At 41.4% G+C, this 27145-nt stretch overlaps 1 protein-coding gene across 5 annotated transcripts in view; it reads right to left on the bottom strand.

The window, feature by feature from the left end:
* Positions 1–25922, bottom strand: part of pnut (septin 7-like protein pnut) — a 62476-nt gene extending 36554 nt beyond the window's left edge. The window contains exon 1 of one of the 5 annotated variants that reach the window (XM_019059232.2): positions 25771–25922. In XM_019059232.2, coding sequence (XP_018914777.2) covers positions 25771–25782 — 12 coding nt within the window. In that variant the 5' untranslated portion in view covers positions 25783–25922. Of the gene's footprint in view, positions 1–22650; positions 22668–22746; positions 22964–25770 lie in introns of those variants that run through there. The other 4 variants (XM_019059230.2, XM_019059229.2, XM_019059231.2 and 1 more) reach the window with 4 other exon arrangements.
* Positions 25923–27145: the final 1223 nt, after the last annotated feature.

Below are 27145 nucleotides of genomic sequence, written 5' to 3'. Positions count from 1 at the left end.
CTTTCCTAATTTTTTTAAATGCCAACACTCCTGACTCACATTCTTCACCAGCTCTGAATTACATACGCACCTAATTCTAATTTGTGTGATAAAGCGACTAAAACCGTTTGAATATCAACAAGTGGTAGCACCGCGCAACAAGCAGAAGGATTCGAGGGACGCAAGTACTTGCGTGTAGTGGCGAATTTTGCATACATTCCCCGTGGGTTAAAATATTCACCCGTCGAGCCTCGAGCACATACGGAGACGAGAAAAGATGATAAAGCATTCTTCAACGGATGCTACAGACTCCAAACACAAGATAATCTAGGCATTTTTCTTGGCATCCTGCTTTGAAAGTTGGTTTAACGCTCATGAGCGCACTTAAAAATACTTCACGTTGCTTGCACAATGTAGGCTGACGCTACATGGAGTATTCCGCTAAAAGTTCCGACATCCACGACTCGGAATGGATTGCGTTGGTAATACATAGCAGAGATGGTCGTATTTAGCACCGACACGTTGAATTTACGCGAGTAAAGTTCTCGGAGAGTGTCTTAAAATTTCATCTTTATGTACGGAATTTTAGATGCGGGAATAGCAAACTCGACGCATAATTGAGGAATCGATTCATTGCTTTGCCTATTAATCCCTTTTCCGCAAATACAGGGTGTCTACTAAAACAGGCTGGTCAAAAATAAGTACTTTTACAGTACTTTTTCAGTGCATTCTCAAGAAATTCAGTACCTCCTCAAACAGAAAAAAACCGTACTTTTTCAGTACCCCATTTGAGGAAATTCGAAGAATTTGATATTGTGACAAAAATGACAAAAAATTAAAAAAATTCCGGACCTTTTTGCGGAATTTCCGCACTTTTTCAGTACTTCCGGAACGCCCTTCAAAAATCAGTACTATTTCCGGACTTTCCGGAAATTCCGGACTTGTAGACACCCTAAAATAGTGAAAAAAATTAAAATAACCTACTCTCAAAAAACTATTTAAAATGAATTAAATCCATTGAGACCAGTGAGTCGACAACTTTCATTCATTAAGATTGACTGCGAGTTGTGATTTGTAGAACATTCCGCGGGTACATATTTTAATAAGTTTATTTCGCCTTTAAGACAAAACATTGAGTCTGAGAACTCTCTTGGGAACGCTGATGAAAACGCGCAACCAAAAACTTGACGAAAAAAAAGACGGATCACCTCAAAACAACGCGAAGAAGAATGAAAGGATGAACGGAGTTGGGTTCGAACCCAACATGCGACTATTTTAACTCTGTTGTGGGCCGGGTTGCATACGCTAGATTTTGCGGGCGAAATCTGAGATCCACTTACGGCCTACGCGCACTCTCGATTCTCTCGCGATAGGGCACACTGTGCATAAGTGAAGAGGCGATCAGTGTTTGGCGATCAGAGTTAAAGTAGCTGCATGTTGTGTACAAACCATACTACGTATGATCTTCCACTATTTAACGCTCAATGCACTATTCAAAAACCTAATTCGTCGTTCGGAAAGCATCTCAGTTGGTTAAACTCGCGCATTACAACTCTATGCGAGAGAAGCGTCCAAATAGTTGGACTGAAATAGAAGTCACGCTCTAAGAAAACAATAATAACCGCACCCGTACCTACCCTATCGCGAGAGCCGTGGACGAATCTCAGATTTCGCCCGCAAAATCGAGTGTATGCAACCCGGCCCACCGCAGAGTTAAAATAGTTGCATGTTAGGTCCGAACCCAACTTCGAATATTCTCCCACTGTTTTACGCTCCGTGCATTCTTCAAATGCTGAGTCTATCTTTCGGAAAGGCACCCTGGCACCTCAGTTGGTTAATATCCCGTTATTTTGTTTGTAACGTTATTTCTCTGTTAGATGACGAGCTCAGAGGAAGTTATAGGGATATTCTCGGACGATTCCGATTCCAAAGAGGGTAATAGGAAAAAATGAAACGAATTTTAAACTGAAAATCGTCTTAAATTGTCATTGTTACTTAAATCAATTTTTTGGTGGAAAGACTGGGATAATAATGAATCCGCTTCGCTTGGATAAGACGACAGCTTAAAATACTAGTTCCTTATCGGGAAGTGTAGTCCAATTGTTCGAAATCCGCTTCTCATGATCATGGTATTGTGCTTTCAATTTTTGTTTTGTTTTGAAGAATTGTATCAGTTGAATCTTTCTCGATAATTCTCATCAGGCTGGCAGTGACAAAAATCTTCGGGATGTTGGGCTTCGGGGTCCCCTAGTATGTTCAAAAACTGTGATCGAAAATTAGATTGATTCAAAGAAAAACTGAACACTTTTAATGCGCAGCATATCTTGCGAGTTTCAAGAGTTCAATAACACATTAAGTGGGTATACTAACTGCGGTTTTAAAACGGTCGAGCCAAAGCCAATGAATGTTGAGACGGACTCGCTTTGAATGGTCACTCGGTTTTTCAACAGGCAGTAACTTTATTTCGGTTAATCTAAAGCTATCGTGTTTATTTTCCACGGAGACTACTTAGTAAGATAGTGTCAACATTTTACGACAGCTGGCTGCTCTCGAGAGGGAATTGAAAGCTACAAAACAGAGCAAACACCGATGACGTCATACAATGATACGTGCTTCCTGAAAGTACCGAACGAAGGATAATGTGATAATGTGTTCGTTTTCTCAGAGGCGAGAGTATTTCAGCTTCAACTCCGTAGTTCAATGGTTCACAGCTGAAACGGGGCTTGTTCACTATTTTTCTAAGTTAATTTTTCTATTTTCTTTCTTTCTCTCTAGCTTTGTCGCATTATATGATTCTAATTTTTCGTTCTATTTACGGCACTTTAATAACTAGTTGAAAGCAGGCCCTCGATGAGAGAGCGCTTACGTATGCAATCTTTGCAGAATTAGCAGCTAGATCCAAACTTGAGGTACAGAATAAAAATATACCTACAAAAAAGTTTTTGATAGCTGATAGCTGTAGAGAATTTAAAAGGACCCTACACATTAACAGATTATTTGTGGAACAATTAAAGGAAGATAGTGTAATTATCTTATTTTCAAAATTTTTGGCTACCCGCGGACCACCTTCTCATCTCTACCAACAATGAAACCTAACAAAAATCAAAATGAGAACAAACAATTAGAAGCGGCGGCGTCTCAACTAGGTAAACAATGAATAACCTCGCGAGACTTTCATTTTTTCTTAGAACTTTTGAAACATTTAAAAAACTCACGCTTTCACTAAATGGTTACTGAAATGGGTACTGAAAGGTGAGTTTTTAACTTTTTCAAAAGTTTTAATACAACAGCTTTTACTGTTCATAAAAATTTCGATTGTTTTATTAAAACTTTCATTTTTTCACCTAGTGCTGCAAGCGCATTGTAATTAAACTGAAACGGCTCCTGGGAATTATTTTCCAGCAGGCGCTGTAAAACTAGACACCTTGATTGAAACGCGATCCAATGTTCGTTTCCGATCGATACGGAATGATGATCCGAAAGCGGCACGGCGCCTGAGTTCTTCGGTAAAATCGAATAGAAGGGTGACGTCGAAATAGGAAATAGTTGAGCGCGATGACTGGCGGGTGAGGCTCCAACCCAGAACCCCTTGACCTTCCCCCGAGGCCCTGCGACGGCGACAACACCCACCCTCGATGCGTGTACACGCGTCACGAGGGAGGAAGCTGAGCTGGATTTAATGAGTTTTCGATACCGCATTCTTGTTTGCTCAGATGCCCCACCGCGATCCGCACCCACCCTGGTCCAGGGTATCCGTCGTTGAGGGAAGCAGAGAGCCATATCGGGCATTTTGGACCTTTCGTCTACATCATGGTGTCTAGAATTTTTGACCAGGCTCATTCCCTGATTTTTCCCTGATTTTCCCTGATTTACAGGAGCTCATTCCCTGATGGAAAACCGCGTACTTTTCTCCTACTTCCCCGAGATTTTCTGGGAGAAAAGAATATAACTCTCCAGAGTTCCATTTATGAATATCGATTTTAATCTCGATACAGTTCCAGATGTTTATATTATCGGGTCAATTAGAGCTTCTCCATTCTTTTAATGATTTAAAATTTCAAATGTGTCATTCAAGAAGTCAAAAATAGCGCTCGATCAGATTAGACCGCCAATTTGAAAACGAGATGATCCCTAAGCGGTAGAAGAAGAGATTCCCGTTTTCTGGAACAGTTTCCCTGATTTTTTCCTGTAAATTTTCATTCCCTGATGAATCCCGGTTTTCCTCCGTTTTTCCCGTTCTAGACACCATGGTCTACATCTTGCCCTGCCATGCTAAAGAAGAACGCAGTATGAGCCTTCAGAAGTTGCCAAATTTCCTTCGATAAAATACGAAATTCCCGGAAACTTGTGGATATTCTTCCCCAATTTTTTACTGGATTTTAATCACGATTTAATCCATAGCATCTGAAAATTTTAGGGGGAAAATATTTATGACTCTCCTCAAAAATAAACATTTAATTGAAGGAAATTTGGCATCTCTCGGATGTTCATACGGCGTTTTTCTATAGCACGGTAGCACTGCATGCAAAAGTTTAGTAAATTTGTTCTTTGGACCGGTTCTTTCCTGGAGAACCCGGGGGGGGGGGGGGGGGGGTGTTTGGCCTTCACTCTTTCCTTGTCACTATTACTTTCTGAGCTTTCAAACTTAAGCCCAGTAGGAACGTGTATATTAGCAGGGGTGCAGCAAATACAAGGACGCGTAATCCTTGGTATGCGCGTAACATAAATGCGAAAGCAGGGAACACGATGCGTATTGATTGTAAGTATTGCGCATTTTCGCGACATGGGTTCTGTTTTTCTACTTTCTTAATAATGTTTCCCCCGTCCGTCAGTTCCTGAAACTTGAAGGATTTTCCTCAGGAACCCGCAAAACCTGAAAGGAAAAGGATTCCCTTGCATCTCAGCTCTGCTACTTTTATGTATAAATTGCCTCTTACTCGTCACTGGATGGGTTACCAATATGGGGCAAAAGGAGCTTCCCCATCCCTTTAGAGCCCGACAATTTCTCTAAAAATGATTTTTCTGCGAATGCAGGAAAAACCTTCTGATTTGACATGCTCTGAGGTGGGTTCTAAGAGTTAGGTCAATGAATTCACGATATGAACCGGCACATGTATTACATTTAGGCACAAGGCGAATTTTAAATCCCTTAGGGTAGATCAATATCAATTATCTAGGTATAGGAACAAAAACGGAGTCCATACTTTTTTATGACAATAGAGGAAACTAGCATTGCCTTCAAGTTGACAGAAGCCAGAACGATAAAATTAAGTATGCACAACGGCCAAGCCTTCATAAAAACCAACCACGATATGGGTCACTAAACCTTGTTTATTTTATTGAATATTCTGAAAGTAGGTACTATGTGAGAAGATAACGTGGTGATTTTTCCGCATTTTCATGGAGCCAAAATCGCGGAGAAAACCGCTTTTGAAAAATCTAAAAACTGCAAGACATTTCAAATGCACCCGAATGGCGGGAAACTGACGCGGTTGATGTATGTACTGCGGTAGTCATATCGCAATCTTCTCTCATTTTCCTCTGATGTTTGTTAAAATAAAACGTATTTCAATGTGGAGTTGTTGCTTGTTTATTACAGCTAACATATGAATGAGATTCTAGTCTTGAATTCAAAAGATATAATTTCGGTTTTAGTATTGTTCTCATATACGAAGAGTAGATCATGAGTGGCGGTAGCCACCACCGGGCAAGTAACCTATCCTCCAACAATTGGCAACACAGCACAGCACAGCCCGGTCGAGGCAACGACACCATAGTTACACGAACTTGGCTTATTTGGGTTTTTAGTTGCGGTTCAGTAAACTTTTCAAAGCAACGGAGCGACGGATTTCAGAAATTTTGGTGTCTAAAGATGCGTCTCGGTCCCGTCTAACGAACTGTTGAGTTTCAAGGAGGTTGATGATTTATTAAACGAGATAATTACGCATATGTGCCTAAAACAGCAAAAAGTATCCACTTTGACCATTTTCACGCTCTGTCAAAGCTATGGAGAATACGAGACATCGGAGCCCTATATAATGTTATATCAAAAGAATTGTCATGTTCCCGTGTAGTGCGCGTTTAAGTTTCATTAATAACCAAGGCATCCTAAGAAAAATATTGCGTCTAAACTGCTTTTCGGGTGCAATGGGCGACCCGACCTGCTGACGTTTATCATTGAATTTCTCGCTTACACTATTCTGGAATGAAATTATGGTTATTTCGAGGGAACATCCTGAAGTTATGAGGATTCTAAAAATTATATATGAGTAGGGTTTACTTTTACCGTTTAGGCTGTAGCTTTGATTATGTCCCAAAAATCGTAAAACCCGAATTTACTAACACATACACACGGTAGAGTGACAATGTTAGTGCTCTCTGCAGTCAGCATCTCACCAGCGGAACAACAAAACAAACCACGAATGTTAGGTTAGTTCCTGTTTCACAGAGCAACAAAACGATCGATACAATACGGAATCATTTGGTTTCAATCATTTCAATCCATTTACGACTTCAACAATGTTTGTGACAAGCATTATCATCGTATTTTACAACCTGGAGCAGAAGTTTATCGCCTCATCGTGAAGTGAATTCTGAATATCCAATCTTAGAACTCAAAACCTCACCATTCTACTCTCTCATTGTTCTCTCTTCATTTTTGGTTCAAATCAAGTGATTTAAAGTCGCTTCACTAAAATTATGAGACCCTGAATCCATTTAAGAGCGTGAAGCTCACATTTTTCTGGCATTACAGCCTTTTTACTCCTCAAGTTCTACGGATATGAGTCCATTTCGCTCAAGGTTTTTCTGAGCTCTGAGCGATACCAAGTGTTTATACATTTAAGATAAGTGAGGTTTGTCTTGTGGTTCTTCTTTTAGCAGTTTTAAAGTAAATTAGGTATTACAGTACCTTCGTCCAGTTTTGTTTCCTTGTTTAATGTTTATTAAGAGTCTTTCTACGTTAACACTCAAGGACATACATACTTACGCTCAGGTACCAATACCATTGTTTTTCTCTCACGTCAGGATGTACCTTTAAGCATGCTAATTTACTAAAGAAACTCCTCCAGTGATAAATAATTTTAAGCTTTATTACGAAGTGAAAAACCTCTGTGTGGTGTCGCTAAATTTCTCAGATAAGTCTCAGTTTAGACACGTAGAACAGACGTTCACTTTTGTCCGTTACGTTCCCTGCTCTTATAGCTTCACATCTTACTTTGATCTCTGATTCATCGATTAATGGCACTTTTAGTTCCATTCATCATCAATCAGTTCAAAGCTATCTCAACGATGAATCATCAAACGTCATATCAAGGAAGAAATTTTCTGCTGAAAGCTATGCGACGGAATTGACAGTGCAACTCAACTTACGAAAGCATGAACCAGGACATAAGAATCTGTCTCTAAGTGAACATTTTTTTCAACTCATCAGGCAGTTTAGCAGGTAAGAAATCTACAGTTGATTAATTAAGGATTACCAGATTACATGCACACTGGTTTTCCAACATTTACGGTAGATAGGGATATTTTTATTGATAATGATTAATGACGAAATGAATATATCAATACCATGGCCAAACTGGGAAACTACTTACCGCAATCCACAAAGTTCATCCTCAAAGACTTTCAGTCTTTTCATTTCTCTGCTGATATATAATTCAACATAATTTCTGAAAATTGTGTAATTAATGACTTCGATGCGCAGAAAATTCTTTTCTGGGATTTTAAGCGTAGTGGTCACTAACTTTTCCCTGATTTTGGAATGTCCTCTTTTGACATTAGGTGTCTCAGATAAAAATTCTTTTCACAAAAATTTCAAGTTTTTACTTGACTTAATTTTAAGTGTTTAGTCTCTTTAAACTGAAAAGTCCAATTTTTTTTACTGGGAGAAGGAATTTCAATGCTCCGCAGCAAAACTACCTGACATATTTTCACAGTGAGAGGGCTTAATTTCCTAACTTTTACAGAACCTGTCACCCTGTCTATCCCTCAGAAATTCAGTGAACCAGATGAGATTCAATGAGGGTCGTTGATAACTTTACCACTAAATTGATACCGCTTAAAGGATTTTGGAGGGAGCAATTTTACCCACTAACATTGTTGTCAAACAGGGTTTATTCATCAGAGCCCTGAATTGAGGAACCAAGAGAAAATAATTTGTTTTCATTTACTCCTCAAAGATGATACTATGACCATGATGCAGGTCAGTACCTATGAGAACTATATAGATCTCATAAAATTTCAGTAAACCTTGTCGCTGGGGAAAGATCTAATACATACTGAAGATAATCATCGAATAATGTACTCTCCTAAATATAGACAAAAATTACAATGAAAATGTTCATTATTTGATGAAAAATAAAGTACAAAAATTTTCAGAGTCTCAGAGGACACCAAGAATGCCAAAAAATCTTAAAATAATTTCCTTTCACAAACAAAAATAAAAATGACACTGAACATTTTTAGCAGGGCTTCTTGATAATCAGAGAACAAAAATTTTGAGAGCTTGACACTTTTAATCCTTACAATTTTTAGATTGTAACACTAATGAGGTCTGGGAAGCTGTTGAATGCCCTGATTTCCAAACTTCTATTACTCAAGCAGCTGCACACATTTCTTTGAATTTCAATTCCATGGTAAAATTATTTCTATTGCATTGTAGTGTTGAGAATGTTGCCTATTTACTCATTGAAGGAACAATTTTTAGAGCAATTAATTTGAAATAAGTACCTACCGTTGTTGCAATTTATCATTGAATTTCTTCGTATTTCTTTTCTTTCTTCTTTTTCTTTTCTTGGGATTCTACAATTGTATTTCTTTTCAGGGATATCTACAGTTGTGTAGATTTTGATTTTTAAAACTCATCTCTTTTTAAAACTAAGAGAGCGTTGAAATAATTATCACTTACCATGTATAACTTTCTGCAAAATTTGCCTCAGTTGATGCTCTCACAAGTTCAGTTGTAAAGTCAATTCAGCCATAGCTTTCCGAAGAAAATTTCTTCTTCGATCTAACAATTAATGATTAATCGTCGAAATAGCTTTGAACTGATTAATTAAAAATGACAGTCAAGGGTGTAAAAAAATAAGACGGATCCGAGAAACTTTGCTACACAGCAAGGAGATATCCACTTCATAGCTATAAGCATTAAATGGATTACATTTTGCAATTAGGAGCCACTATTTCTGGTCCATTTTAGAAACAGAATACATGCTATTGGTTTCCCTATGCAGATATGTGCTTCTATGGGAGAGCCAGAGGTAATGGTTCCTTATTGTAAAATGTAATCCAATTCCTTCACAAGTGCGGGACTTCATTTGGTAAAATAACAGTTTTCTTGCAAAAATGAGATGATATAAACTCCAAAAAACCCAAAAACTTGGGTAAAGAGACTCCGGCAAGTCACCATCCTCTTGCCAAAAACCTCCAAAAGCTCTTCTTTGTTCCCCTCTTCAGTGGAAAAAGAAAATATCACACTACGACAGTTTCCATTTCTGTCATAGAGTACCCCAAGCGGACCAAAGAACGGAACTCTTAGTCGTTTACACATTTACCTATTTAACAAAATCTCCAGGAGGTCATAGACAGGCTGGCAGCCCCTCATCGGACCAAAACGCACACCGTACCATTTTTTCCTTGTAGGTATGTGCCTCCAAAGTACATGAAATGACTCCTTGAGGGGCGGGCAAGTTTTGATTGAAATTCACGTTGTCTTCTGAAAATGAGCTAAAATTTTTACCTTGAAGAAGAAGAAAATCGAGTTATCATTTTCTTCCATACATGGTAGGTATGCCTATGAGAGGCACCAGGAACGCCTTCCAAAATATTGATGCAACCCGCACGACTCCGAAGTCAGCGGAAACTTTCTTGAAGCGTCTCCTAAGATTTTCCCTACGCAATAATCCCCTTCAAAAATGAATGATGCAACAAGCGCGTCCTGTTTGAACCACGAAAGCTCCTCAGATGAGATGTCTTTTGGTCTGGTCAGAAAAATATTCGAACTTTATTTTTCATCTTCTCTTCTCATTTCCCGCATTGACGGAGGCGAAATTTTTTGGAAAGCATGACGCGCCCCGGCCCAATGCGTAAAAAAAAGTGCGAATAGAATATGACCTTCCATTATGAATGATCGTTCAGGAATACTTGTACAACAAAGACGGTACTGTTTATTTGGAAATGTACAAAGCCTCCTCGTAGTCATAATTGACTTTTTCCATCTGATCCCGTACTATCAGTTCGGAAATTGGCCTCATTCTCAGTGAGCCCGAACATCTGTTTCCTAAATATTTTTAGCAGTCTATCTACAGGTTAATCCTCAGTGAGAGCATTGGCCGGGCGCGTCATGCTTTCCAAAAAATTTCGCCTCCGTCAATGCGGGAAATGAGAAGAGAAGATGAAAAATAAAGTTCGAATATTTTTTCTGACCAGACCAAAAGACATCTCATCTGAGGAGCTTTCGTGGTCAAACAGGACGCGCTTGTTGCATCATTCATTTTTGAAGGGGATTATTGCGTAGGGAAAATCTTAGGAGACGCTTCAAGAAAGTTTCCGCTGACTTCGGAGTCGTGCGGGTTGCATCAATAATTTTGGAAGGCGTTCCTGGTGCCTCTCATAGGCATACCTACCATGTATGGAAGAAAATGATAACTCGATTTTCTTCTTCTTCAAGGTAAAAATTTTAGCTCATTTTCAGAAGACAACGTGAATTTCAATCAAACTTGCCCGCCCCTCAAGGAGTCATTTCATGTACTTTGGAGGCACATACCTACAAGGAAAAAAATGGTACGGTGTGCGTTTTGGTCCGATGAGGGGCTGCCAGCCTGTCTATGACCTCCTGGAGATTTTGTTAAATAGGTAAATGTGTAAACGACTAAGAGTTCCGTTCTTTGGTCCGCTTGGGGTACTCTATGACAGAAATGGAAACTGTCGTAGTGTGATATTTTCTTTTTCCACTGAAGAGGGGAACAAAGAAGAGCTTTTGGAGGTTTTTGGCAAGAGGATGGTGACTTGCCCGAGTCTCTTTACCCAAGTTTTTGGGTTTTTTGGAGTTTATAGACATTTGACGGACGTCGTGGAAACCCGTGCCCGCCTCTGATTGGTGCCGGATGACATCATTCGGTGCGGCGCGAAACCGGGGCGTTTTAAATTTGCGTATAAGTTGAGCGATTTGAACTGCGCATTTCTCGGTAATTGAGTTACTTGTTCGCGTTTTTAATAGTCGCATCGTGTTATACGCGTCATTTTCCTTCAGAAAACTATATTTGCAAGTCAAAATTCGTTCATGGTTTAGTGACCCATTGACAAAAAATGAACGACTGAATTCCAGAAAAAACATCGGAACTTTTCAAAAATACGACGCGAACTCCGATTGGCGGAGAGACAAGCGCGAAATTTTGAATACTTCCAGGAACCAGTAGAGGGACAGTTAGAAAGTCAAGTCGAGAGCCGGGAGAGGAGCATGTGTGGCCACACCTTGGCGAAGACGACAGGTGCTGGGTAGCATCTGGGCACGTGCCTTGAGTCCACAGGTGGAATTATAAGTTAATAGCGGCTTCCCTTCAGCGTCGACCTCCTCATTATTATCAGCATTGTACTTAGCTCCTGCTGCTGGGTCGTCGAGCTGAGGAATCGAACATGAGGTATGCCTTCATTGTCTCCTCGCAAGGATTACCCCTCACCGCCGTCCAACGTGACGCAATGACGCAGCATGTATCGGGGCAAATTCTTTCTGCCACGGCTCCAGCGCAGCGTCCCAGGACGTTGTCGCCATGATAGGGAATTAACAGCGCTTAACGCAGGGTCAATCACTTCGGCATCGGTCTGACTTACATCTGTTATTTTCTGCTGAGCTTGGACGTGTAAACATCGCTGAGAGCGAGACGACTCATCGGATAATAGTCGGATGAAGTTGTAGCGTTTAACCGGATTATTTACGACTTCTGCACATACTCGCGGGCCCGAATTGATGACTGATCGCTGTTTTGCTGATGGCCACATGATTTCTTCCGCTACGTAAAAATCGGTCAATATTTGATTTGACTTTTTTATTAAGAGGAAGAGAGAGCTCATGCATCTAGGATCCAGGGTGTATGAAATTGGTAGAAGCATTCTGATACATGTTTCTTCACCAAAATTTCACGTAGAATACGACGCGCACAACGAAAATTACCGAAATCAACTCCTTCCGAAGATATTTAATGATTCTTGGTGCGTGAATTGAAACCACCCGCTCATGAAAACTCAATGCTCTACGTGATTCACATCGCGCGCTAAACGTTGTCATGAACGTCTCTGCGATAAAAAAATCTGGCAACCTCAATCTTGACGCTTTAGCTCAGTTATAGCAAATTACTTATAGTTTGAAAAACACATGGTGGGGAATGAACAATGCTCGATTGAGAAGCTTGCTGAAACCGCTGTAGTGCGCGATTTGACTCACGTAGAGCTTTGAGTTTCTTGTGAGCGGGCAGTTCAAATTATCGTAACCATGTGAAATAAAAACGTTAATATCTCCGTTAGGCGTTGTTTCAGTAATTTTCGTTGCGCGAATCATGTTCTACGTAAAATTCTGATTAAGAAACATGTATCTGAATGCTTCAATTCGTACCTTGTATGGCATTGTAGAGACGTCTTTTAATATGGCGTATAGTGGGCTGGGATGATAGCGTTTATCACTTGTTGATAAACGCTAGGTGAAGATTCCTTCTGGTGCCTAGATGACGTAGTATCAAGAGCCGAAGGATTCAGTTGGCGAGTTGTCGATTTCGTTGAGCGTTTGATAAGTTCCCTAAGGAATCTTCATCAATATAACGACTGCCGTTAACTATCTTGTTTTAAGCGCCAGGAAAAAATAGTGGGATGCGATAAGATTGGGACATCGATAAGATGATACGACTGGAGTTTTAGGAAACTCTTGACAGGGCATGTAACGTTCCTCGAAGAAGATTCTAAGTCAAATGGTTTACGAGCGTCTTAAAACTATAACGTAAGTTTAAAGAACAGATCTAAAGTGACCGGGGGCGTTCAATCGAAAAAATTCCTCACTTTCCGAGCATGGTGGTATTAACATTCGCTTTGCTAAATAAAAACACTGTAAGAGCATTCGAGTGTTGCCAAATTTCCTCTCAGAAAATATTAATTTTTGAAGAAAGCTATGATTACTAACCTTTAAAATTCACAGACTTTTTAGGTCAGATTACGAACGAAATCCTCTGAAAAATCCGACGAGAAATATTCACAAGTTTTCCTGAAAATTCGCAATTTGTCGAAGGTAATTTGGCAACGTCGGAATGCCTGATGGCTTATACGGTGTTCTTCCTTATATTAGCACGCCAGCATATGCAGGGGGTTTTTGAGCTCTACCGATGCACCGCATGAGTGTGAAAGAACACATTTAAAATTTTTAAGAGACAAAAACTACGAAGTTGGATGAGGGATTCCCTGAATTTTCAAGTTTGAGCCTATACTGGAGCCTGGAGCTTCCACGTTTTCCCTGACTTTTCAAGAATTTGTCATCCTGAGGCTGCTACTTTAAAAGATCTTGATAAGTTGGCGCAGAACCACAGGATTATTCAAAACGTAACTTTGTTCTTCTAGAGTCTGCCAGTAAGAAGCCTCTCTTCTGGTCTGGATGAAACTGAAGACATCAAAGGGGTTCACCGGTGCCTTTCCAAGCCTTCCGAGTCTCTGACCAACCGGCGGTGCAAACTAGGGCCATCCATGTGCCAGCCGCATTAAAGACTCGGACGGATCATGAGCGAGAAGCTTTACAATGTGTACCAGCCTGACTTTATAGAGCGCGGCGAGGATAACCTAGAAGAATCCCTGGCTGCGTCGACGTCACCTAGCCGATTATCAACTCCTGTTTCAATTTCAATAGACAGGACGCCTTGCCTTGCGAAACGGGAATTTATCCAGCAACGCAACGCTCGATCTCGACCGCAGAGACGTGGTCTCACGGCAGCTACGCATCACTGATGCCCGTTGTTGCCGTCAACAGCGGAGCTTCTCCTTCCTGGATTACCTACGTGGGGAGAGTATCGCCATCTCGGTCCTTTCGATACAGGAAAAGTGTGCTACTCTCTGATTGGTCAGCGAGCTCTAGGCTTCCATTGTAGTCTCTTCACTTCTAGTTTTGGACGGAAGTAAACAAACAAAACCATAGCGGATCCAGGCGCCTCGAGCGGATTGGGCTTCCACCTAAAATTCGTTTTGAATTCTTGAAGCTACAGGTGTCTAGGTTTTCTACATTCTGAAAAATCCTGATATTTCTAAACATTCTGAATTTTTCATTTAAAAATTCCTGATATTTTCCTGATTTTTCTCGACTCCTGGCAGCGAGGCCTAAAGCGTTCAGACTCTCTCCGCTTCGGAGATTTGCGTAAGAATAAATTCCTGATAAAACGTCCGATGTTTTCGTTTCCTGTATTTTCCTGATCGGCCGAGCATTCCTGATATTTTCCGACTTTTCCTGATGCTAGACACCCTGTGCTAATATGCAGTTTGAGTCAATTTCTTTATGAATAATTACCAAATGTAAGCGTCTTTCCTCCGTTCGATGGCCTTAAGGGTCTTCACGGGACCCTCTGTCCCTCCTTTCTCTACGAAAGTGCTCGACGCTCCGCAACTTCGAAAGCTTCCATGTCCAATTTTTACACCGAAAAAAAGTTACGGGCTATATAAACACACCGTCCGTTCCGGGCTTAGACGCTGGCATTTCCGGGTGCTGGAGCCGTAGCCTAGATTGCTCCAGGTGCTACACCCGGAACGCGGACGGTACGTTTATACAGCCCGTAAGTACGGCTTCCACGACCGAAGTTTTCATACACTGAAAAAAAGTTACGGGCTGTAAAGACATACCGTCCGTCCCGGGCTCAGAGGCTGGAGGTTCCGGGTGCTGGAGCCGTAGCTTAAATTGCTCCGGTTGCTACGCCCGGAACGTGGACGGTATGTCTAATCAGCCCATACTTAAGTACAGCTTCGCGGCGGTACCTATTTGAGAGTGTATGCACTGGGCCCCATGGAGAGGCTTAGGACCCAAAAATGGCAGTGCTTTGTTTTGGTTTTTGTGGATGGGAGGAGGGGTCATTGCCACTTTTGACGTTATCACCAACCGCACTTGCTGCCAACCCTACTACATCTAAGATAATTTTCTCAAAAATTGCACACGATTAGCCTTAAAAATATGTCAAGAAGTCGCAATAGTGCATTTGAGTGAATTTCTCGCTTACTATAAGCAAAGAAAACTACATTTTGAGTAATTTTGCATTACATTAATTTATGAGCTCCGCCATTTTTGGGTCCTAAGGCTCCATTCAGCCTAAGATGGCTGAGCCAATCAGAGGTGGTAACACCATGGCCATACTCTCTCAATTTCGGTACTCTAAGTCAGCTTCCGCTGGCCCGGATTTTTACTTTACAGTGGTAAATCTCACTGAATTGGAGGCATGTTTCTCGAAATTTGGCAGCCGACCGGTCGGTCGGTCGGTGTCTTGCCGGTCGCGGAGTCGACGGTTGCAAGGACTCGTGCGACATCGACATCGTCCCGGAGCGGAGCTCCGCGCATTCACTTCACTCTTCACTTCCCGCGATGGAATTTTCGCCAAGGAGGATCCGAGCATCAACGCACCGCATCGGCAACGGACGCATCATTCGCCCGCTCGTAATTTCTCATTTTCCGACTTCAGATCACTCCACGATGATAACGCTGCCACGCAACCGGCAACCCATCCGACTTACTTGGCTCGCTTTAATAGATCGGGGAGAGTGTCAATACGTCCAGTCAAGGCTAATCAGTGCGTCGATCCTAAAAGCTGAATCAATTGAGATTCCCTCCGGTTATCTTTGAATAGACACTACGAAGCGCCTTACTATGAGGAGCAGAGGCCGAAAATTGTTGGTCTTTCCACCGTAATTGAATAGGTATACTTAGGATGGATCTCGACTGCACTTAAGTCCGGCTTAGCGATTCTGGTTGGCCGGTGTGCGGTTTGGACTCATCCAGTGGTCGAAACTCGCCTTTGAGTTTTAGGAGCCATGTGGCGCATCAAGCCCGATTTTTAAGCGCCATTGACGATTTTAAGCGCCATTGACGATTTTTTAGGGGCCAAGTTGACTTTTAGCCTATATATTACGGCGCATTTAGGGAAAAGACGCAAAATGTTTTCGTAACAGAACTAGTAAGTAGCTGTAACTTGGGGAAGACAAAAGTACAAATGATGAAATCGTGAAGAATAGAAAAAGCTTTCACTTGTGGTGCTGGAAATTTCGAATAATCACCTAATATGAAAATTTAGATTTTTAGGGGGCAATTTTTAGGGGCCACGTTGGCGCAGAGCCTTCATTTTTTAGGAGCCATGGCCGATTTTTTACGCGCATTTGGCGCGTTGGCGCCTGTGAGTTTCGAACACTGGACTCATCGATGGATGTTGCATCTCCATGTGAAAGAGCCGACAAAATTTGGCCGCAATAGCAATAGCGGTTATTTTTCGTCAGCCAAGGCCGAAAAGACGACGGAGCCATTGATCTCTCGCTTTGAAAACAGAGGATTTTCTTATCCAACGATGGGCCGTATCTGTTTAAATGAATTGAATTTCTTCGAAGCTTAATACTAAAAAAAGTGGAGCAAAGCGCACCTTTTGACCTTTTTCACATAGATTCAGACATTTGAACGAGAGGCAAAACCGCCGGATTGCAGGAAAAGATCGGGCGTTTTGGAACTTTCGGCACCCCTGTACTAATAACCCTTAATGCCTAGGGTACCGGTACGGGAGAGTATTGCCATCTCAATAATTTTACTACAGAATAAATGTACTGCTCTCTGATTGGTCGGTTATCATAGAGTCCCAAAGTTGGCCCGATGTAAACAAACCCTAGCCCCTCCGCTCCCAGTTCGGCCCAATGTAAACAAACAAGATGGCGACAAAGTTCTAGACGTGATTTTGGATGTGTTAGAATTTTTTTTTTACATCCAACTTCTGAATTGAGTTCGGATCGAACTTTGATGGATATTTTTGCCGAATATTAACCGTTGAGTGTGGTTATCATTCATTCATTTCTCAGCCGATAATACGTGTTCCTCTGGGTCGGGTTTGTTTACACTAAGCCAACTTTGGTGCTCCATGATGGCCGGAAACTGATGAGCCAATCAGAGAGCGGCACAGAAGACTCGCCATTACTCAATGCTAGAGTCCCTTTATACTGGGAGTCAAGACAACACCCCTCATGGAAGTTCACAAACGCGGAATAAAGCTTACAGAAATTGAACGTTTTTTGTAATCTTTGATCGGTCCATTCTCAAATTCCTTTCTCCGTTCCTTCCCTCATTCCGTTTGCTCCTTGCCGAACCCGTAATTTCTTGGTCCATTCCAGATTATAATCTTTTGCAATCGGTGTAAAATGTAAATCTTTATTCCCGTTTGTGACACTGTGAAGGCCAAAAATATGGTAACCAATCAGAAATGGATTCACATTGTCTTGACTCTCGGTATCAAAGGACTCTAAGGTTGCTCCATTTTAGCCTAGAAACTGATGACACCAATCAGAGTTTGCAGTGCACAGAGACGCCAATACTCAATGCCTGATGAGGAACAGCACTGGCGCAGAGATGAACAAACCCGAGAAAAGAACGTAGTGGAAAACCGGGAAGACGCAATATCTCGAGGATCCGTGGGTGAGTAACGAGGCTCGAGCAGGGGGAGGCAACAATGCAACATTGCGAAGAGCCGACTGACTCATACGATCATTCATACATACCGGCCGTCAATGCTGCCGAGTTTCCACTTACACAACCTCACCGAGAAAAAAATTAGAGCGGGCAGATTCCAGAGCTGGCCTCGCGCGAGTTATTGTGATTCCTTCCAGTTTCGACATTAATCTCGATGCATTCACTGCGTGAGTAATAAAATTCAAGCCACTGCAATCTAATGCGATCGATTATTACCGACTTGGACTCTCAAATACACAATACACTATCACGTGAGTATTAGGGAGCAAACTTCGGGTGAATATTATCCCCATGCACGGAACTACGCTGGTTCATTGGCCGTGACTATGATTTCCGATGGTTTTGAGTAAATGAGGCATTTTTCGGTAAAATGGCGTATGAAACTTCATATGCTGCTAGGATTGTGCAACGTAGTTCGCTGGTTTTAGGTAACTTATCCGAAAGTTCTGCCAAGAACTTCTAATCTCCTCCAAGTTTTTCCCCACTACCTACCTATTGTAACCTGTACCTACCTAGGGTTTTTTTTCTTTTTTTTCCTTTTTTTAAAATGAGTATAACAGAACTCCTTGAAATGTGTTGTGGTATTTTTGAAATGAGTAAAGAAAATGTCAAGAAAAACTTGTTAGGTACGGGTTGGTTTTCCGATACGAAGCAAAAAGAAGAGGATAGATAAGAGGCGCCAGGATCGGAGACTGGTACGCATCGGAGACGTGAACAGCCACGGATATTTCGGTTCACCCGAAACTTTCAGTGAAAATCTTGTTAAAAAAAGCGAGCGGGACCCGAAGCGAAGGACACGGAGAGGCTTCCAAGATAGCGCGGCATGGAGTGGTTTATGGGCGGGAGGCCATGGCGGACGACGACGGAATAGCGGTTCCAGATCCCGGTCCATGCTCCAACCGGAAATCGGCACATCTTCGGCCTTCCTTTCCGCTTGCGTGCAGCGTAGACGCGCATCAAGCATGTCGCTCGCGTCTGGCTCATTGCACTCCACGCACGTCGGCACGTCTCGAAATAAGAAAACCGAGGGAGGCCACTCCACGAGGGAGATGTCGACGAACGCAGGGATACATCGTTTTGTCACATGGGCTGAAGTATCACAAGCGCCACGCGACGTTTGAAAATTTCCGCCGCCATTTGATTTTTTAACGGAGAAATTGTTGGTTGAATCTGTTCGAAAATTTCACTGAATTTTATCGGCAGCACGAAGAAAATTCAGTGAAATTTTCGGACACACTGAAAAAAAAAAAAACTCCGGCCGTGGGAGCCGCAATTACGGGCTATATGGACATACCGTCCGTTCCGGGCTCATAGGCCGAAAATTCCGGTTGCTGGAGCCGTAGCATCGGCCTCTGAACCCGGAGCAGTCGGCCGGAGTTTTTTTTTTTCAGTGCAGCTTCAACCAACAATATTTCTCTGTAAAAAATTAAACCGTCGCATGGCGCTTAAGATTCTTTGGCCGGAAGGCGTAAAGTCCATACGGTCGTAATGTAAATGGGAGCGCTGGCGCCATGTTATACCCGACGAATTCCGAGCCCGGTGTGCGGGTCTTTTTTTCGATACGCAGGTATTCGATCCAAAATGGCGGTGTGGAATATTTAATTCCATGGCCGGGTCCCCGTTTATCGCAAACAATCGATTATGTTCAGATGCTGGACAAAGAATCAAAGCTCTAGTTTGTGTCGCATGCGACGGATACTGATTCACGCACTTGGATGCAACTATTCGGGCTCCATGGATGTCCGTGTTGCATACGCACGGAATGGAAGGCGTTTTGACTTCAGACACTGACCGCCTGACCCGCACGGAGTGGGAGCGGGCGGCGCTCAGTGGAGGAAGTCAATGAGAGGAATCATGCAAAATATGGAACCATTAAAAGCTCATATCGATGTTCATACGAAACAAAGTAGGGGTTTCAAAAGTGGTTTCATATTTTTCCTAATAAAAGTTCCTTCAAGAGGCACCCCACGCATACGATTTATAATGTGAAGAAATTGACATTAAAATTTCCGGTTTTAGTCAAAAATTGCACGTCCAATTTCACTGAAAAGGCTCGTTTTATGGTGGGAAAGGCTTCATTGCGAGGATCTACCTAAAGGGAAAAATGCTTTCAATTCTTCCTTTAGACTTCGCACTACTCGCGGATCAGCCCGCCGAATTCCGAAAACCCTCGAATGTGCCTGCAACTTTCATCAACGCGAATCATCCGAGAACAACACTGCTGTGCCGAGGAAGAACGCCGTATGAGCCTTCAGACGTTGGCAAGTTTCCTCCGATATAAACCTTTACTGAGAAAATTGTGAATGTTATTTTCCAAAATTTTCAGACAATTTAGTATGCAATTTAACCTAAAATATCTGAAAATTTCAAGGAAAAATGTGATTGAATGTTGTTAGAAATACACGTTTTATCAGGGGAGATTTGGAAACTCTCGGATGCTCATACGGCGTTCTTTCTTGGCACGACGGAACAGTGCTCGTATCTTTCTTTTCAGAGGTTGAGCAGAAAAGAAAAAGGGGAAGATGTGAATTTTATAACCAAATTCGTCTTCAAAGACCAGCACGAGAGCACGAGCCGTCAAATCATGAAACGACGAATCCGTCTCGTAACTCGTTCCTCAGATTCTAAATGGAAGCTTTCTGGTCAGGTCCGACCGACGCGACGATGATCTTCGGACGAAAGCTGTTCAATTTAATTAGAAAATCGTCGTTGAAATGTCCGATGACCCGTAAGGGAGCTTCGGTCTGACCGTCTGAGCGCGGTTTTATTACATTCCTCATCCGAACTCGTGAGATGCGAGGATGGCGCCGCCGCCGCGCCGTGTTGGGCTGCGCCGGCCCGAAATGACCAAATTTGACGGATTTGAGCCGCGTCTCAGCTCGGGGCCCCACTTGACCCTCATACTCCAGACGGGTTCTGAATCAAAATTTTGAGTTATGACGGCCCGGCCGCTACCTCTTCGGCTTCTAGCGAGTCAAGATAGTTTCCTGACGTGTACTGCCGTGCTATGGAAAAACGCCGTATGAGCCTTCAGGCGTTGCCAGATTCCCCTCAATAAAAACCAAAATTACTGGAAAGTTTTTGAATGTTTTGCTTCAAATTTTTCGGACGATTTTGTTCGCATTTGATCTAAAATACCTGAGACTTTCAAAGAAAAGTATGAGTAACTTTCCTAAAAGATACATGATTAATCCGCGGAAATTTGGCAACTCTCGAATGTTCATACGGCGTTTTACCTTAGCACGGCAGGGTAAGTTTTGAGTCTAGGTAGCTGATTCAATCAAGCGATGAGTGAAACTTTTATACCGGTCTCGATAACGACCATTTTAAGTATAGAGACTAGTTTAGTGGATCAATCCTCTGATCGATTTTGCACAAGTCGTTGGGCTGAAAAAGAAAGTCGACTGGAAGAAAACTGTCTTTTTACAAATAGTAGCCTCGTAAAACTTGTCTTTTTAAGTACACATAACAGCCTCGTAAAACTAAGACCAAGATTTTGGGACTCCCCTCCCCCTTTTCCTTTCTACTTCTTCTCGTTTTCCACTATTTTTGACTGGTCAGGCGCAGATGGCACGCGTAATAAGGAGTAAGGTGAGACGAACACTACTTTTAATTTAATTCATAGCAGGATTTTCCTTCTTGATTTTTCCTCGAGCAGTAACAGCTATTTGTAGTCTCAAATAGACGTCGCGTTTTTTTCTCTTTACTGAGAAATCGAAAAAAAAGCGGAGGGCTGGTATCAAAAATACATGATTGACAGGATGACAACATTTCGAATGGAAGTGTCGAAAGAAACGAGCTAGCTGGGCGATAATGTCGTATTCTGCCGTGCTAAGGAAAAACGCCGTATGAGCCTCCAAGCGCTGCCAAATTTCCTTCCGTAAATCACGAATTTTCGGGAAAATTTGTGAATATTTTTCTTCCAATTTTTCAGATAATTTTGTTCGCAATTTCACCTGAAGTTCCTGAAAATTTCAAGGGAATATATCCATAGCTTTCCTCAAAAATAAACACTTTATCGGAGGAAATTTGGCAACTCTCGAATGTTCATACGGCGTTTTTCCGTATCACGGCAGTATTCTCATGAATTGAATTCGTGGTTGTGCGTCCGGGCTCTGACTCTTTAACACGATGAAGCATGATTATTTCAGACGAATTCCATTGTTTTTGGGACTTTATCTTTGGATACGTAAAATTGACGCAGAAAGCTAGTTGTAAAGCAAGAAATTATACGAGGAAGAGAAGGTAAGAACCTAATGAGTTTTTTTTCCCCATTCGCGAATATTTTCTAGACTCAAACCTGCAATCATATTTGATTGAAGAAGGGCTTTAACTCATTGTAATAAAATACTGAAATCCTAAATGAAACGTTATAAGTCTTGAAACGAGCAAAGTGCAATACGTGCTAACCAACACTTCCATTTACGATCACCCCTCCCTAACCTGGGCATGCGCAGCACACGGTGAATATCCACCCCGTTACAAGAGACCAAGATGTTTTCCAGTTTTCCCTGAAATCAAAAATCGGACGTGCAATTTTACGCCGACGGTAGGCAGTTCGTTCTGCAGAGCACGTCTTTGTGCGCAAGCTCATAAACCCCCCCCCCCCCCCCCCATGCGCGCCTCCAAATTGGGGTGTTTGTTTATTTTCGTAGGATTGAAGTTTCCCCCCTAGACAAACAATTTTGTAAATCTGCCTGCTAGTTCATAGTCTAACGGCCGAGTATTGACAATGGATGTCCAACAAAATAAAAAGCAGTCAAAGTGAGAAAAAAATTTGGAAATTCAGAAGATCCCAGCGAGTTTTATCCGATGGTTGTTTTTCGGAGATTCAGTTGTTACAGCCGGAGACATGAAAAACTGAAACAAGAAAGAGCTCTCGGTTTCTTTCCGTCCCGAGGGACCGCGCCAAATTCAAAATTGAAATAAGACAAAACAAAAAATACGCTGAGAGCAGACACTCTTCGTAGATCCACGACGATGAGATTCCTCCTAACCGGCGATGAGTCAAGATGCTGAACTGAGTTTACGCAAGTTCGTACTCACGAAAAAAAGACACTGGTGCACGAAACAAAATTCGACCGAGGGGGTGAAACAAGCACTGCGTGACGGGGATTTCGAGCTGAAAATCAACGGAACGTCCGAGCGGAATCCCGAAAACCGTGATCTTGGAAAAATTCTCAAGACACGCAGCAGACGAGGGCGAATGACTCACTCACGGGCACTTGGGCTTTCAGTGTTTGGAGGCACATGCTACCAATTTCGCGGCCGGCATAGCGTGGGTCCTTCGAGGGGAGCGGCACGGAGGGGGCCGGTCGTGGAGGGGATAAACGAGTCGGGAGGGGTCCCCTCCCATCCTGACCCCACCAACAACGCACACCCCTACTAGGGTGCCAAGTCGACCTGATAACGCCACCTTATCTAGTGTCGGATAAGACTGATAAGGAATGTATCAACACTTTCACCGAGTGATAAAATGACCATTCCACATGTGCGTCCGAGGAAATAGAGGGAGAGAGTTACGCCTCGGTTTCATACCTACTGCTCCTACAAGACTAGGTTTACAGTAAGGTGTATACTTTTTTAAAAATTAAATCCGTTCAGGGCAATAGTAAATTACCGCGGATGACAGAATCAAGTGGTAGTTTCAAATTCCACAGAATAATTGGAATGGTAAAGTGACATCAATTCAGATACCCTTAGGTTTCTGAAAGAATAATCATTCGTAAATTCCCTATCAAAATGAAAAGAAATCTGATTACTATCAAATTTACTTTAAACAATTTAAGAGAGTATAGTATCTTTGACTGAAAACACCGTTTATTTTCTGGGGGCTATCATGAGAAAAACTGACAGATGAGAAAGGATGGTTATGTTGTAAAAAAAACATACACTGTCTGTTTGGTAAAATTTGACAAAGGGGGAAGGGAGTAAATAAAAAAAAATTCATTATTAATTTTCTGCCTTAAATATGAAAGGGTTGAAAGCAGGTGAATCCTGATGATACATCCCAAAAAAAAAAAAAAAAAAAAAAAAAAAAAAAAAAATACAAAACCAAAATTTTAAACTCAGAGGTTTCAACTAAAATCACACTTACTCAATGAAGAAAGTAATGGAATTTATAATTGGCACGGATGATTCTTCTATTCATACCAACAATTAAGAGGAAAGTAAGGTAAGTGCTTATACTCACTGCTGAGGAAAAATGAAGACGGCATTCCATTGAACGAATGTACGCACCATGTTGGAATTGATGTCAGAGGTTAGTGATTAAAACCCAGGAGAGAAAAACAAACAAAAAAATAAAAATTAGATCAGAGACACATTTAACTAAGTCAGAAGTTACAGCGGGCCAATTATTGAAATTTTGTGTTTGTCTGGCGGACATAGGTTAAACGGCAGAGCGTGATTGGTCAGCTATGTCTTATCGCTGCTTTGTCATGCCTTTTTCAGGTGGAATAGACGACATACTGTCCAAAACTCAAGAGGTACCTTTGGCTTGTCATGAGTTTCATCTGACGAAGCTGCAATAAGACATAGCAGACCGATCTCGATCCGCCATTCAAACTATATCCGCTCAACAAACACAAAATTTCAATAATCGGCCAGCTGTGAAGTGTATGAGTAAAGAGAAGTAAAAAAATGGAAAATCATAATATGTTATTTCTGCACCAAAAAAATGATTGTAGTTCATTCTATTGGAGTTCTTTCATCAAAAGTAGAGATCTTAGTCATTTTTTTAATAGCTATAAATGAACATCACTCAACAGGTTAATAGACGCTATTAGTGGCGACGTCATCATAGGGATTCTCTATTATATCGAATTGGATCCAAACAATAACATTGGCATAACCTCTTTCAATGCTACCAGTGCGAAAAAATCGATATATATCGCTTTTCTGTGACGTTGCACTAATAGCGTCTATAAGTACGTGCATTCAAAAGTTACTCTTGATGAAAGTTGATGGGAGCAAGACCTGACTTTCATCCCAAAATACTGACAGTAGACTAGCTCCAACACATGGGTACAAATTAAATGCAAAATTATAAAGGCAATGCAATTGCTCTGATGTTTCTGAAAATTTGAGAGGATCACCAATGATGCCAACAGCTTCATAAATCAGTGCATGAGAAAAATTCTTCTTAGAGCTCGCGCATTGTGCTTATGTTGAAACAAACGTCAATCACTGATTAGCTCTGAATTCGCACCACTCGACAGGTTGATACATGCACCACCGATGAGTGGTGACATAAACAATACTTTGACGTTTGTCTCGACATATGATGCGCGAGCTCTAGGTACAATATTATTTCTATGAGAAAGTTTGAATTTGAGGTTGCCTGTCTGCCCCCATGAAATTAATGAGTGAATGTAGTTATACCATCATTGCAGAGCTGCATCTCTTGCTTGATTATCAAATGAAGCTTGAAAAACACTCATCATACGTTTCAACTGGAGTGAAAAAATGACAAAAATTTCTGAGTGCCAAATATCATGAAAACAAAGGTGGAGATGTTATTATTATAAGAGTATCGCCTACTCTTGACGTGTTGGCCCATCACTGGTCTGGAGAGAGGGTAAACAAACTATAATTTCCTTTTCGAAAATTGCTACTTTGCGATGGCGGATAGATGCTGGAGATGACCAATTGCCACTAATTATTTGAAACGTGTATCCTGATTTGAAAGCCACAAACTTTAGCCACTTCAAAAGGAATAACTTAAATAGTAAACATATGGATTGGAGAGGTAGAAAAACTTAGTGAACGGCAGTCTCCAACTGTGCGACTTAAGAATAAGTCAAGAGCAGGGTTGACCCATAAAAGGAGATGCAAGTTACAGGACATGTTTGAGAACATTGCTAATCACTCCATGAAAGCACTGAATGTGGAAAGATTGTTTCGAATTCAGTTTTTCTTAGTGGCACTGACAGTAATCATTTGGCGCCAGAATAAGGCGAGAAGATGAAGAGAGCAAGCCTGTTTTGTTTACAAGGAACGAAATCGGATGTTGTGAATCGAGTAAATTTCGAAGATGCAAAAGATGTTGAGAAGTTGTACTAACCGTTTCGCTGCATCCTGCAGTTTCGGAATCGTAAACAGTATATGACTATTCCACAGATCACAGGCAAAATTTCATTTTACACTTGATTCACTTCACGAGACAAATTGGCCGTGTCAAGAAAAGGCGGATCGAAAAAAAACTGTCAGACGAAAATAGGGAAAACAGTGAGCCAGATTTCGTAAGTAAACTTTTCCCGTTTTCCCCATTGTTTCATGTTTGGTCTGGAATTGAAACGATAATACTTTAAATAGCCAGTGCATCTAAAATCCACTCGCAGAATAAAAATTTCTATAATTTTTAAATGGAATTTTGCTTATTCTAATGATTCAATGATCCGTTTTCATCGAGAGCATAGAACCGAGGGAGTTTTTTAGGGAGTTTTCATTCTGGTCTTGGTAATAAAAAAAGCCAAAACAAAGCAATTATACGTTGCCAGATTAGGTTCAATGAACAAATGATAAAACTTAATATTGATATCTTCCTGAAATTACAACTTGCTAATGATCTCTTCGTTGCAAAATGCAAGGAAAAAATTCGGAATTTATTAAAGAGCTCAAAATCATGTATTGAGGTCATCTGGCGGGTCTGTACGACGGTATAAAAATTGCGGGGAGTATCAATTGCGCAACGTTGATTATTCCTGTGCGTGACATAACCTCAATCCTGTCTGTTTATTTGTTTGGTTCTCAGCAGCCTCGGTCATGTGCGTTTTCCCCTTTTCAAGTGCTTTCAGTCAATTGCTTTTTTGTTTTTCGTAGATATTACTAAATTCCTATAGCGCTAAATTACGTAAACATTTCTTGCAAGTTCAGTTCCAGTGAAAGTACCCTTAACATCCTCTCTCATTATGTTATCTTCTGTTAGGGGATGTCTCACGCCTATCGCCAGGTTCTGCTCCAAAGTGTCAGATTCTTCGGTTAATTATTCAAAAAACTTTTTTTCGACGTCTAGCTTCATTCGTAAGGATACAGACGATATCAAGAATGGAATAGTAGTCACCCGAGATGGATCTACAATTGTTTGCTGGCATCCCGAAGAACCATTTCCCTACGAGTTTTCTAAGCCACTACCAGAGGAACAACCAACAGAAGTCAGTTCAGTGTTGAAGGTGCAAAACAAGGACGAAATCATGAGTGTCTTCAAAGAAAAGCCCCAACAGTTTGTCATTCAAGATTTGTGTAAAATAACTTTCACCTCAAAGCATAGATGGGCCAAACGCAAAGTAGAATATTTTAGGAAAAGAAATGCTCTCAAAAGATCATCACGAGAATGGCTCTAATTGCTCTTTGTGTTGTAGATAGTATCTTGTCATATTTAATTCCTTTGTTGTTTTCACTGTTATATACATTTTGAGTTGAAGCATATAAAACGGTAAT

The sequence above is a fragment of the Bemisia tabaci genome, chromosome 6 (assembly GCF_918797505.1).
Source record: "Bemisia tabaci chromosome 6, PGI_BMITA_v3".
In the NCBI taxonomy this organism is placed as follows: Eukaryota; Metazoa; Arthropoda; class Insecta; order Hemiptera; family Aleyrodidae; genus Bemisia; species Bemisia tabaci.
Note: the sequence above shows the minus strand (reverse complement) of the source record. Positions and strands in the feature narration are given on the sequence as shown.